General features: G+C 40.8%; 1 protein-coding gene across 1 annotated transcript in view; it reads left to right on the top strand.

Annotated features, from left to right (window-relative positions):
• Positions 1–15101, top strand: part of wdfy4 (WDFY family member 4) — a 427205-nt gene that overhangs the window by 364535 nt on the left and 47569 nt on the right. The window contains exons 49-52 of the mRNA XM_073025649.1: positions 1636–1675; positions 2080–2199; positions 5186–5300; positions 10007–10116. Of these exons, the coding sequence (XP_072881750.1) occupies positions 1636–1675; positions 2080–2199; positions 5186–5300; positions 10007–10116 (385 nt within the window). The remainder of the gene's footprint in view (positions 1–1635; positions 1676–2079; positions 2200–5185; positions 5301–10006; positions 10117–15101) is intronic.

Raw genomic sequence — 15101 nt, forward strand, 5'->3', positions numbered from 1 at the left:
GCTCTAACTCAAAGTTCAAAGTAAATTTATTGTCGAAGTACATATATGTCACCATACAAAGCCCTGTGATTCATTTTCTTGTGGGTATTTATAGGAAAATAAGGAAATACAATAAATTTTTTAATAATTATAAATTATAAATAGCAATCTATAGTAAAGACTGACGAACAACCAATGGGCAAATGTGGGATTCTCATGTCAGCTGTTTACTGTTTACCTATGCTGCACACTACCTGCACTTTGAATAATATTTTGCTAACTTATTTGTGGTAATATTTTTGTTTTATGTGCTGTGTGTGATTTGTTTCATTTGGTTATATATATGTACAGTCAGATGACAATAAATTAGACCTTGAACTTGATTAGGTGTCAATCCTGAGTGGATACATTCCTGACATCTCATCTTCTGTACCCCCAAATCCCCCCCCCAGTCTACTTGGTTAATTCCCTTGTTCTTCACCTACTCCAGCTAGCCACAGTCCACCTTCTCCAATATTTTGACAATTGCAAAAGTATTTTGTGGAATCTATTATCACTTTCCTTTACAAATCAACAAATTACAAATGCTTTCACGGAGCAACTCCTCAGTTGTTTTTGGTCAAACGTTTAGTTCCTTATAATAACAATTATGGTCACGATCCACACTGGAGGAACGCGGTGGGTCTGGCTGAGGGAAATGGGTACTCAGTATTCTGGATTGAGATCCTTCATCTGGACTGGACTGTGTACCCATGACTATGGTCAATATTGTTCGATCTGAATTCTTTAATGAATTCTTCAACAGGAGATCTAATTTTGTGTACTTTGGCTAAACAGAGCTTCGAATTCAGAATCAGAATCAGATTTAATATTACTGGCATATATCATGAAATATGTCATATTTTGTCAACAGTATTTTGTAATACATAATAAAAAATAAATTAAGTAAGTAGTGCAAAAAGAGATCAAAAAAAGAACAAAATAGTGAGATAGTGTTCATGGGTTCATTGTCCATTCAGGAATCTGACGGTGGAGGGAAGAAACTGTTCCTAAAACATTGAGTGTGTGCCTTCAGGCTCCTGTACCTCCCCTTTGATTGTAGTAATGAGAAGAGGGCATGTCCTGGGTAAAGAAGGTCCTTAACACTGGATGTCGGCTTTTTGAGGCGTTGCCTTTTGAAGATGTCCTTGATGCTGGGGAGGCTAATGCCCATGATGGAGCTCGCTGAGTTTACAAATTTTTGCAGCTTTTTTCTGATCCTATGCAGTGGTCCCTTCATATCAGATAGTGATGCAGCTGGTTAGAATGCTCTCCATGGTACATCTGTAGAAATTTGCGAGCATCTTTGATGACATACCAAATCTCATCAAAACTTCTCAGAGATGAATTTAGTATAACATGTGATGATTACGACAGATTAGCACTGACTGTGGTCTCGTCCCTAGTTGGAGATGAAGGAGGTGTTCTCTTGGTCAACACAGGAGAAAGTTCAAAACAGAAGTTCACAAATCAATCACTCTGCTTTTGCCTTCATGAGCTGACATCGTTCACCCTACGGAATTGCAAAGACAGGAGAGAACTGTATATAAGTGCAATTTTATTTTACAAAGATCTGTTAATTAAATAACCTCTTTAGTTTTTTTTTCTTTTCCACAGAAAAACATTGGCGGATAAAGGCATAATTCAGAAATGGCAGGTAAGATGTGCCTTTCCTCCTTACAGACTTGGGCAGGAAGGAGGTTAAAAAATGCACATGCGTGTTAGTCCAGATTATTTGATGTATAATTTTGGTAACAGACAATATTGCAGGTAGATTGGGGATAAATTCCTTGCTTCTAAGGGATCTTTCCTGTCAACTTAAAGCAGGTAGGGTGTACATAGAGGGGAGAGCTCTAAAAGACCATAAGGCATAGGAGTGTATTTGGTTTGAACACAGGAAATTGGGAGTGGCTCTGTAGACAAAATTGCTGGTAAGGACTGGTTGGGCCGAAGGGCCTGTATCCATGCTGTATTGCTCTAAGACTCTAGTACTAGGACATTCAATAAGCTATTAATTAGAATGTATTTCTGAAATTACATCTTCTCCCTTCTATGTGACAGAAAGGAGACATGAGCAACTTCGAGTATCTCATGTATCTGAACACGTTGGCTGGGCGGACTTATAAAGATCTAATGCAGTATCCAGTGTTCCCCTGGGTTTTGGCTGATTATGACTCTGAGGTAAGTGATACTCAATGTAGCGTGTGTGTGTGTGTGTTACTGGTGGTTTCTCCAGCAGAATCTTTTGGGCTCTATTTCACTTCGCTGTCTGCATGTACCCTTCAATTCTGTTGTTATGTTGAAAACCCAGCAGCCAATCTGTAGATAGATAAATGGCAGTGGCAGCTGATATCACAATCTGTCGCAGAGAGGAATATAGAACGTACAACTTAGAATATGGAACATTACAGCACAGTACAGGCCCTTCAGCCCATGGTGTTGTGCCGACCCTTTAACCCACTCTAAGATCAATCTAACCCTTCCATCCTACACAGCCCTCCTTTTCTATGTAGTCTCTGAAACTACCCTAATGCATCTGCCTCTAACACCACCCCTGGTGGTGTGTTCCACGCACCCACCACTCTGTGTAAAACACTGGCCTCTGACATTTCCCCTCCTCCCCCGTACTTTCCTCTGATCACCTTGTAATAGCTATTTAGGTTGTAGAAAAAATTCTCTGGCTAGCTACACTTGTCATCTTGTACACCTCGATTACGTCATCTATTATCCTCATCCTCCTTCACCATAGCTTGCTTAACCTACCCTCATATGACGTGCTCTCTAATCCAGGCAGTGTCCAATAAACTTGGTCGAAATCTGCAGAATGGATAATAGAATGTTTTATATGGCAGGTGACCAATTCATCACTGCCAGCCTAGAGCTCCCGGTAAGGTTAGAGATGGGTAAGACAGAGAGAAAGGAAAGTTAGTTTCTACTTGGATAGAAGAAGGGAAGAGGGATATGGGCTACAAATTTAATGTCTTTGACATGTTACGGGAATTTTGCTGCAACCTACAGTATCTTGTACAGGATCCAGCTGCACAAGGCAGGCCTTCACCCTGCCTTGTGGAGCTGGGTCCTGGACTTCCTGCTGATCGCCGGCAGGTGGTAAGAGTGGGCGTCTGACCCTCTGCCCCTCTGACCCTCAGGGCAGTGTACTAAGGGCTTTTAATCTCTTTATACCCATGACTGTGTCACCATCCACAGCTCCAGCCTGCTAATTAAATTTGCTGATGACACCACACTGATTGGTCTAATCTTAAATAATAATGAAGCAGCTTACAGAGAGGAAGTCATCACCTTGCGCAGTGGTGTCAAGAAAACAACGTCGCAAAAATAAAGGAGCTGGTTGTGGACTACAGGAGGAGTGGAGACAGGCTAGCCCCTATTGACATCAATGGATCTGGGGTTGAGAGGGTGAACAGCTTTAAATTCCTTGGCATAAGCAACACTGAGGATCTCACGTGGTCTGTACACACCGGCTGTGTGATGAAAAAGGCACAACAGTACCTCTTTCGCCTCAGATGGTTGAGGAAGTTAGGTATGGCCCCCCAGATTCTATGAACTTTCTATAAGGGCATGATTGAGAGCATCCTGACTGGCTGCATCACTACCTGGTATGGGAACTGTACTTCCCGCAATCGCAGGACTCTGCAGAGAGTGGTGCGGACAGCCCAGCACATTTATAGTTGTGAACTTCCCATGATTCAGGACATTTACAAGGTCAGGTGTGTAAAAAGAGCCTGAAGGATCATTAAGACCCGAGTCACCCCAACCACAAACTGTTCCAGCTGCTATCATCCAGGAAATGGTACTGCAGCATAAAAGCCAGAACGAACAGGCTCCGGGACAGCTTCTCCCACCAGGCCAGCAGACTGATTAATTCATGCTGACACTACTGTATTTCTATGTTATATTAACCTTCCTGTTGTACATAATATTTATTATAAATTACTATAATTGCATATTGCACATTTGATCAGAGACGTAACGTAAAGATTTTTACTTCTCATGTATTTGAAGAATGTAAGTAATAAAGTCAATTCAATTCAATTCAAACTCTGCCTTCCTCACTTCTCTCAAACTGAAAACTAATCTGTACAGCCTGTCCTGAGTAGTGAATTTACAAACATCCTTCGGTCTGTTTTGGCCATGAATTGGAAATTATGCAAAAATCACTCGTTATGGCGACCATGCCCCTGCAGTACTGTAATGAATAAGTGGCTTCAAAACATCAAGATTGGTAAGAACAATTACTGAAAGTGAACGAGAGAGGGGACTAGTTCTGCCATTCATAGAAACGAACATGCATACGTAGATCAGGCTTTTGAATTATGTTATGTAATTGTGGCTCATCTGTATGTGTTTTTGTATCATGAACAAAGTTACTGGAGAGACACTGAAGCTAATGGATACAGAAGTGTTTTATTCAACAAAATGAGACACTCTTGGGGGATGAACCTCGACTCAATATTACATGACATTTTTAGATGTTAAAGACCAAAGGTTAACAGTGGGATAATTCTATAGTTACAATGTATCTACAGTGCTTCCTTTGAATTACATATAATTTCACATCGCCTTCTTTGCACCCACATTCCAGACACCCAAAATGAATGTCAATCATCAATCAGTTGATGTCTTGTTTGATATCAACTTCAGTCCACAGCTCCAGGAAAACTATTGTTCAGGGCTGCATTTTTAAATTCAATCTACAATCCACATCAAATCTGAAGAATGGCTGATGTTGAATTTAACATTTGTTGTATACCCTGTCTTCAAAATACGCACAAACAGTTGGGCTGAGCATAAGTTAAACACTTGAAACCGGGACAGAGGGTGTATCATTTTCTTTCCCAATTCAGTCACCAATCTAAAAAACATTAACTGTTACTCTTTCCGCAGATGTTACCTGACTGAATGAGTTCTTCCTGCATTGTTTGTTTTTGTTATTGAAAATTTATCAACACTTTTTTTGTGTCATCCATTTTATACCCAGCAGTGGAGCCAAACATGGTCAATGCTGCAGCCCCTCAGTGAAATATCGCACAATTAGTTAACATAATTACTTCAATTTATCTTAAATTCATAAAATTTTGAATTGACTGCTGAGAGCTAGAATGCAATAAATGTTTATGCCATTTTTCATGTTTGTGTTTCTCCCCAGGAGTTGGACCTGACCAATGCAAAGACGTTCCGTGACCTCTCAAAACCCATGGGAGCACAAACAGAGCAGAGGAAGGAAAAATTCATCCAGCGATACTTTGAAGTAGATAATGATGGTGTGTATTTTCAAGTGGAAGTAATCACCTCAACACTGAACTGATTCCACAGCTTACTTTCAAATACTTTACAACTCACTGTTTCAGTAATATCTATCTATCTATTTATCTATCTATCTATTATTTGTCTTTTATATTGGCCTTTTCATTGATTTAAATGTATTTCTTTGTTCTACTGTGAATATAGACCTGATGACACTCAGTGACCATTTATTAGATACCACTTGTACCTAACAAAGTGACCACTGAGTGTATGTTCATGGTCTTCTGCTATTGTAGCCCATTCGCTTCAAGGTATGATGTCTTGTGCATTCAGAGATGTTCTTCTGCACACCACTGTTGTAATGCCTGGTTATTTGAGTTACTGTTGCCTTTCCGAGAGCTCGAACCAGTCTGGCCAATCTCCTCTGACCTATCTCATTAGCAAGGCACAGATCTACCCCTCACTGGATGTTTTTCATTTTTTTGTATTCTCTGTAAACTCTAGAAACTGTTGTGTGTGAAAATCCCAATGGCAGTTTCTGAGATACTCAAATCACCCCATTTGGAATCAACAGTCAATGTCACTTAGGTCACATTTCTTTCCTATTCTGATGTTTGGTCTGAACAACAACTGAACCTCTTGACCATGTCTGCATGCTTTTATGCATTGAGTTGCTGCCAGATAATTGGCTGATTAGATATTTGCATTAACGAGCAGGTGTACAGATGTACCTAATAAAGTGGCCACTTGGTGTATTTCCTTCTCTGAAGGAATTAAGACTGTGAGCTGTCATCTTAAAACAAACCACACCTAACTCCTACAGTTCACAAAGTTAGTGAAAGCTTTCTCTCCAAGGTACATAAATTTGATCCCCATCCCGGTGTGTAGGTCCTTGTCCTCACTCGGAACTGCAATTCTGTTCTTTCCCAGGTACAGAGCTCATGATCACACCTTCAATGTCAGGATAACTGGTTTGAGTCCCCCAGTTTCTCTCTCCCTACCTTCTTGAATGGTGGGGTTGCATTTACTACATTCCAAACTGAATCGAAATAGCCTTGGAAGATAACAAGTGCATCTACACCTCCAAAACCACCACTTTCAAACTCTTGCGACACAGGTCAATAGGTCCCCTGGATTTGTCACCACTCTGTCCCACTAATTTCTCAATTACTGATTTTCGAATGCTGATTTTTCTCATAACTCCATTCACGGAGTACTTGCTGTCCATCACTTTTTCCTGATTTTATATCCTTGTCTGTGAAGCTGAACAGGAGCTATTTAATTTATCTCTCTGCTAATTCCTCATTCCCAGTTTTATTTCCTTATAGCTGTGTATTAATGTTTATGTATTAGTTATTTCCGTTTCCCAACCATGCCTCTCATTGAGCTTTCTAATCAACCATACCTTCCCAATCCATCACAACCAATACACACCTCACACTCACAGCTTTCTCTCTTCAGAGTTAACCCTCATTTCCAGATTGAACTGAATCACTTACTTCCGTAATTTTAATTTCTAGCACACTATGATTTCCGAGATTAACAATTAACCCCTTCTCGTTATGATCTAAACACCCTGCTCACTAATTGATCCTTCAACGTAATGACCTAGAACGCCACAATTTACACTCTCCACACATTTACCTTTCAGTCTACTGCCACTAAATTTAATTTAATATGTACTATACATTAAATTCTCCCAACACTAATATATTGCCCTTGTTACGTGCACTTTAGATTTCCTAATTTAGACTATGCACTATATTATTTGAAAAGTAAAAACATAAAGGAAAGATTTAATAGGTTAGGATTTTGTTCCCTAGGACATAGAAGCTTGAGAGGAGATTTGATAGGGGTATACAAAATTATGAGGGTAAATGCAAGCAGGCTTTTCCCATAGAGGTTGGGTGAGACAGAACTAGAGGTCATAGGTTAAGAGTGAAAGTTGAAATGTTTAAGGGGAACATGAGTGGGAACTTCTTCACTCAGAGAGGATGGTGAGAGTGTGGAATGAGCTGCCAGCGGAAGTGGTGAATGTGGTTTTGATTTCAACGTTTAAGGGAAATTTGGATGGGTACAAGGATGGGAAGGGCTTGAGGGGTTCTGGTCCAGGTGCAGGTCGATGGGACTAGGCATATTAATGGTTTGGCAAAGAATAGATGGGCCAAAGGGCCTGTTTTTGTGCTGCTGTGATCTATAATTCTATAATGCTCATCTTTAGAATGTGGGAAGAAATCAGAGCACCTGGAGGAAACCCACATGGTCATGGGGAGAACATACAAACTCTTTACAGATTGCAGCGGGAATTGATCCTGGGTTGCTGGCACTGGAAAGATTTATGCTATCGGCTGGGCCACCCTGTTGCCCTCATTTATTCCAGTTCATCAGGGATGAGTGAACAGCTCACTCACTGACTTCCCAGACAATCAATGGTCAAGGTTCAAGATTGTTTAATGTCTTACACAGACAGGTTAGAGAGACTGGGCTTGTACACGCTGGAATTGAGGAGATTGAAAGGGGATCTGATTGCAACATATAAGATTATTAAGGGATTGGACAAGATAGAGGCAGGAAATATGTTCCCGATGCTGGGAGAGTCCAGTACCAGAGGGCATGGTTTGAAAATAAGGGGTAGGTCATTTAGGACAGAGTTAAGGAAAAACTTCTTCTCCCAGAGAGTTGTGGGGGTCTGGAATGCACTGCCTCGGAAGGCAGTGGAGGCCATTTCTCTGGATGCTTTCAAGAAGGAGCTAGATAGGTATCTTATGGATAAGGGAATCAAGGGATATGGGGACAAGGCAGGAACCGGGAATTGGTAGTAGATGATCAGCCATGATCTCAGAATGGTGGTGCAGTCTCGAAGGGCCAAATGGTCTACTTCTGCACCTATTTTCTATTGTCTATTGTCTATTTCCAGTACACAGGTGTAAAGGAGAAGGAAATAATTGTTACTCCAGATCCAATGCGGCACAAGCAAAAACATGATAAAATGGTTAAAAAATCAAAATAATATAAATATATGAGGTAGGTTATGTATTGTACATAGACTGATTGTATGTCCATAAAGTGACACTGGGCACAGGAGTGTCTGTACATAAGGTAAGCACATTTGGAAAGAGGTGAAATCATCGGACAAAGTCAGCATGGATTTGTGAAAGGAAAATCATGTCTGACGAATCTTATAGAATTTTTTGAAGATGTAACTAGTAGAGTGAATAGGGGAGAGCCAATGGATGTGGTATATTTAGATTTTCAAAAGTCTTTTGACAAGGTCCCACACAGGAGATTAGTGTGCAAACTTAAAGCACATGGTATTGGGGGTATGGTATTGATGTGGATAGAGAATTGGTTGGCAGACAGGAAGCAAAGAGTGGGAGTAAACGAGACCTTTCCAGAATGGCAGGCAGTGACTAGTGGGGTACCGCAAGGCTCAGTGCTGGGACCCCAGTTGTTTACAATATATATTAATGATTTAGACAAGGGAATTAAATGCAGCATCTCCAAGTTTGCGGATGACATGAAGCTGGGCGGTGGTGTTAGCTGTGAGGAGGATGCTAAGAGGATGCAGGGTGACTTGGATAGGTTAGGTGAGTGGGAAAATTCATGGCAGATGCAATTTAATGTGGATAATTGTGAGGTTATCCACTTTGGTTGCAAGAACAGGGAAACAGATTATTATCTGAATGGTGGCTGATTAGGAAAAGGGGAGATGCAACGAGACCTGGGTGTCATTGTACACCAGTCATTGAAGGTGGGCATGCAGGTACAGCAGGCGGTGAAAAAGGCAAATGGTATGTTGGCATTCATAGTAAAAGGATTTGAGTACAGGAGCAGGGAGGTTCTACTGCAGTTGTACAAGGCCTTGGTGAGACCGCACCTAGAATATTATGTGCAGTTTTGATCCCCTAATCTGAGGAAAGACATTCTTGCCATAGAGGGAGTACAGAGAAGGTTCACCAGATTGATTCCTGGGATGGCAGGACTTTCATATGAAGAAAGACTGGATCGACTAGGCTTATACTCACTGGAATTTAGAAGATTGAGGGGGGATCTTATTGAAACGTATAAAATTCTAAAGGGATTGGACAGGCTAGATGCAGGAAGATTGTTTCCAATGTTGGGGAAGTTCAGAACGAGGGGTCACAGTTTAAAGATAAAGGGGAAGCCTTTTAGGACCAAGATGAGGAAAAACTTCTTCACACAGAGAATGGTGAATCTGTGGAATTCTCTGCCACAGGAAACAGTTGAGGCTGGTTCATTGGCTATATTTAAGAGGAAGTTAGATATGGCCCTTGTGGCTAAAGGGATCAGGGGGTATGGAGAGAAAGCAGGTACAGGGTTCTGAGTTGGATGATCAGCCATGATCATACTGAATGGCGGTGCAGGCTCGAAGGGCCAAATGCCCTAATCCTGCACCTATTTTCTATGTTTCTATGTTTCTAAGGTGACTGACAGGAAATGATAAAGTAGTGGTGGTTGGGGGTGTGGAGGGGTGATTTGGGTTGAGGTGTTGATTAGTCTTGCTGCTTGGGCAAAGTAACTGTTTTTCAGTCTGGTTGCCCTGGTGTGGATGCTACAAACAGTCCATGTGCAGGGTGGATGGGATCTTTCAGGTTACTGGCCCTTTTCCGGTAGCTTCTGTATATATGTTATCGTCGTAGTATTTAAGATTTCCATCGATTTGCAGAACCTTGCTGACCAATAAGAATTGTTTCTCTTACAGGAAACCTGTCTGTAAGGTGTCACTACTGCACCCACTACTCATCGGCAATAATTGTTGCTTCTTACCTCGTGCGAATGGAACCCTTCACTGAGATCTTCTGCTCTCTACAGGTACACTGGGATGGTCAATAGCTTCTATCTTGAACAGCCTGGGCTCCTCTTCAAGGGCAGCCAGAGAAACAACTTGAGAGATACCACGTTGATCCATAGTCCATGGGAGGCCACATTTGATGCCATATGGTCTTTTATTCATTGGGACAGTCCTGGTTAATACCATTCGTTCCTCCAACTGTATTGAACTCCCTCAGTCAGCGGAATGAACGTGGGCATTTAGCAGTTTTAAAGATTAGCTTTATTTGTCACATGTGCATCAAAACTTTGAAAGATACAGTGAAATGCATTGTTTGTCTCAATGCCCAATGGCAACAGTGAGAAGAGAGCATGGTCTGGATGGTGGGGGACCCTGATGATGATTACCCCAACATCTGAATCAAGGGTATTTGTTGCTTACCTCCAGTCAGTACTGACTGATACTTATATAAATGTAATGATATCAAAAGGCCTTCAATATTTTATGAGAAGTTTCAAAGCAGTTAAATATCTGCAAAGTTCAAAAAAGGAGAGATGATTGGAAAGTTTGGAGTTCTCCAGCCCAAGACAATACAATATACAATAATAAAATGTTGTCTATTTTATTAGAGAAATGTGATGCATATTTGATGACACTGCATCAAATCCCACAGTAAAGAGATTTGCTGATACATAAAGCATTAGGGCACCACACATCCTACTTTTTATTCGAGTAATATCTTTAACCCAATTTGTCGCACTAACAACATTTTGCATGTATATTTCTTCTCTTTATTTGATATCACTAATGCTTTTATCAGATATTATTGTCTCTCCCGAGAGACTTCTGTCCCTATCTAAAACAAAAATTACATTAATGAAAAGTATCAATCATTGCACGCTTGCAGATGTGAAGAGTGCCCTTCTAATTTAGCGTATAATATTAAAAACAAAACTGCAGACTCACAGGGTGGACTGCAGAGTTTCGTATCCATGTTGAGGAGGATTTGACCTCTGCAGGATCATGGGTGAACAAAACAGAAAAAGTATGTCAGGGTTCCTGCCCAAGAAAAACTCAAGCTGGAGAGTGGATGCATTCTAACGTTGGAGGAAACATCCAAAATTGCCTTCAAAGCCAACCAGGCTGTTGGCACTCTTGTAATGGCGGCCAGAATCGTTGTCCTACAGAACAGAGTCAAAAGGTTTCATGGAGCATAGAACATAGAAATCTACGGCACATTACAGGTCCTTTGGCCCACAACGTTGTGCCAGCCATGTAATCTAATCTAGAAACTGCCTAGAATTTCCCTAGACAAGGTTTCAAGGCAAGATTTTCCTTAATATGACAAAATAGGCCGAAGCCAATATGGCTTCTTTAAGGGAAAATCTTACCTGACAAATCTGTTGGAATTTCTTGAAGAAATAACAAGCAGGATAGACAAAGGAGAATTGTTTGATGTTGTGTACTTGGATTTTCAGAAGGCCTTTGACAAGGTGTCACACATGAGGCTGCTTAATAAGTTACGAGCCTATGGTATTACAGGAAAGATTCTAATATGGGATAAAGCAGTGTCTGATTGGCAGGAGACAAAGAGTTGTAATAAGAGTCAGATTGGCTGCCAATGATTATGGTGTTTCACAGGGTTCTGTGTTGGGACTGCTTCATTTTACATTATGTCAATGATTTGGATGATAGAATTGATGGCCTTGTGGCCAAGTTTGTAGATGATATGAAGGTGGATGGGCAGGTAGTATTGAGAAAGTAGAGAGGCTACAGAAGGATTTAGACAGATTAGGAGAACGGGCAAAGAAGTGGCAGATGGAATACAGTGTTGGGAAATGTATGGTCATGCACTTTGGTAGATGAAATAAAAGGGTAGACTATTTTTCTAAATGGAGAGAAGATTTAAAAATCTGAGCTGTAAAGGGACTTGAGAGTCCTTGTGCAGGATTCCCTAAAGGTTCATTTGCAGGTTGAGCTGATGATAAGGAAATCAAATGCGATGTTAGCATTCATTTCAAGAGGACTAGAATATAGGAGCAAGGACATAATGTTGAGGCTTTATAAGGTGCTGGTTAAGTCTCACTTGGAGTAGTGTAAGCCGTTTTGGGCCCCTTATCTGAGAAAGACTGTGCTGACATTGGAGAGGGTTCAAAGGAGGTTCACAAAAATGATTCCAGGAGTGAATGGCTTGTGCTCTGAGGAGCGTTTGATGGCTCTGGGCCAGATGAATGAGAGGGGATCTCATTGAAATCTATCAAATGTTTAAAGGCCTCGATCGAGTGGGTGTGGAGAGGATATTTCCTATGGTGTGGGAGCCTAGAACCAGAGGGCACAGCCTCAGAATAGAGGGATGTCCATTTAAAATGGAGATGAGGAGGAATTTCTTTACCCAGAAATTGGTGAATCCATGGAATTTGTTGCTGCATGTGGCTGTGGCGGGCAAGTCATTGGGTATACTTAACGCATGAAGGGATACAGGGAGAATGCAGGAGATTAGGGCTGAGAGGGAAAATGGATCAGTCATGATGAAATGATGGAGCAGACTCAATTGGCCAAATGGCCTGATTCTGCTCCTATATCTTATGATCTTATGGCCTTCTCTATATTCTTAGCTGGCATTCAAAGTTCAAATTTCAAAGTAAATTTATATGTAAAGTACATATATGTCTCCATATACAACCCTGAGATTAATGTTCTTGCAGATACTCACAGTCAATACCAAAAAACACAATAGAATCATTGAAAGACCATAAGTAACAAGAGAGGCAAACAACCAGAGTGCAAAAGGCAACAAACTGTGCTAATGCAAATAAAAACAATAATAATAATAAATAAACAAACAATAAATATCAAGAACATGAGATGAAACGTAATTGAACGTGAGTCCATTATTTTTTGAGAGGAAAGATTTAGTAGGAACTTGAGGGGTAACATTTTTTTGCACAGAAGGAGACATAGTGGTTTTACCTCGTTTTTACTTTGCCAACAATAACCACTTGTGTTTGATTCCTGCCTTTGTCTCTAAAGAGTTTGTATGTTCTTCCTGTGTCCACATAAGTTTCCTCCATGTCTTCCAGTTTCTTCCCACAACACGGGATCAGTAAATTGTGGGAATGCTATGTTGGCACTGGAAGCATGGTGACACTTGTGGACTGTCCCCAGAACTTCCTTGCTGATTTGATTTGATGCAAATGACACATTTCATTGCTTTGATGTACATGTGACAAGCCAAACTACTCTTTCATCTTTCCATGCTTTACCTGTATGTGGAATGAGGTGCCAGATGAAGAGGTTGAGACAGGTGCAATGGCACCTTTTGAATGACAGTTGGACAGGTACATGGATATGAAAGGTCAGAAACTGAAGTTCAGGATCAGGTTTAATATCAATGGCATATGTTGTGAAATTTGTTGTTTTTGCGGCAGCAGCACAATGATAAGTAGTGTTAATGATAACACAATGATAAGTAACAGCACATGATAATAGAAAAAGTGTGAATTACAGTGAGTATATATATTAAATTAAATTAAATAAGTAGAACAAAAATAGTAGGGTAGTGTTCATGGTGTTCAATGTCAATTCTGAAATCTGATGGCAGAGGGTAAGAAGCATTGAGTGTGTGCCCTCAGGCTGCTGTACCTCCTCCCTGATGGTGACATGTCCTGGGTGATGGGGGTCCTTAATGATGGATGCTGCCTTTTTGAGGCATTGATTTTTGAAGATGTCCTGGATGCTAGGGAGGCCGGTGCCCATGATGGAGCTGACTGAGTTTACAACTCTCTGCAGCTTATTTTGATTCTGTGCAGTAGCCCCCCCCCCCCCACCCCGTGCCAGATAGTGACGCAGCCAGTCAGAATGCTCTCCATGGTACATCTGCAGAAATCTGCGAATGTCTTTGCTGACATACCAAATCTCCTCAAACTCCTCTCATGACATACCTTCTTTGTAGCTGCATTGATATGTTAGGTCCCGGTTAGATCCTCGGAGGTATTGACGCACAGGAATTTGAAATTGCTCACTCTTTCCATTTCTGATCCCCCTATTATGACTGTTGTGTGTTCCCTCGTCTTATCCTTTCTGAAGTCCACAATCAATTCTTTGGTCTTACTGACGTTGACTGCAAGGTTGTTGCTGCCTCACCACTCAACCAGCTGATATCTTACTCCTGCACACCCTGTCATCACCACCTGAAATTCTGCCAACAATAGTCATATTGTCAGGCATTAGAATCTCAAAGAACATGAGGGCTGCTGGGTGGCCAATAGTCTCTCAGACAGAGTTAAAGGAGAGTGAAGAGACCAGTGAAAAGAAATTCAAATGCTGATATTTTTAAATCACTCACCATTTGCTTAATATTTTTCTGTTATCATTGCCTGTTAGCAATTTTTCTATTTAATATCAAAATATTAACAATATCCATAATTGTGTGCAAGCATTGCCACCACCCCCCCCCCCCCACATTGATTAGATTCCATTGTCCTCCAGCGTACACAGACCAGAGCCACCGCATTAAGCTCAGGGAAGCTGAAAAAATGTTTGTGCAGAGTTGGTTATTAAAACTTAATAAAAAAATTCTTAGGAAATATCCACAGAGGTAAAAACATATATAGTTGGCTATTAAAATCATTAATCAGCCTACATGTGTGTTGTCAATTCATTGGAATTTTTGATTAGTTTTACTGTCTCTGGAGCAGTATTGGTCATGTGAATTTCAACTGTTCTTTGATTAAGTTATTTTAGTTGGAAAAAACACCAAATAATGCCATTGTAATATAAAATCAGTGTGCTTAGCTCCACCTGTAATGTTCTCTTATTTACTGAGTAAAGAGTCCAGTTTGTTGCTGTTTAGTAGTGATAAAGGAAAGAGTTTAACCTTTAACTCAATGTCCAGATGTAAGCTTGAATTTAACTTTCCACAGAATCTTCCAGGTGAGTTGATCATTATCAGTTTTCAACTCACCACTAGGTGGAGTAGTGCACAGACACTGAGACCTGCTCACGGGATTCAGATGCGAGTTGGCAG

Source organism: Hemitrygon akajei, chromosome 21 (assembly GCF_048418815.1).
Source record: "Hemitrygon akajei chromosome 21, sHemAka1.3, whole genome shotgun sequence".
NCBI lineage: Eukaryota > Metazoa > Chordata > Chondrichthyes > Myliobatiformes > Dasyatidae > Hemitrygon > Hemitrygon akajei.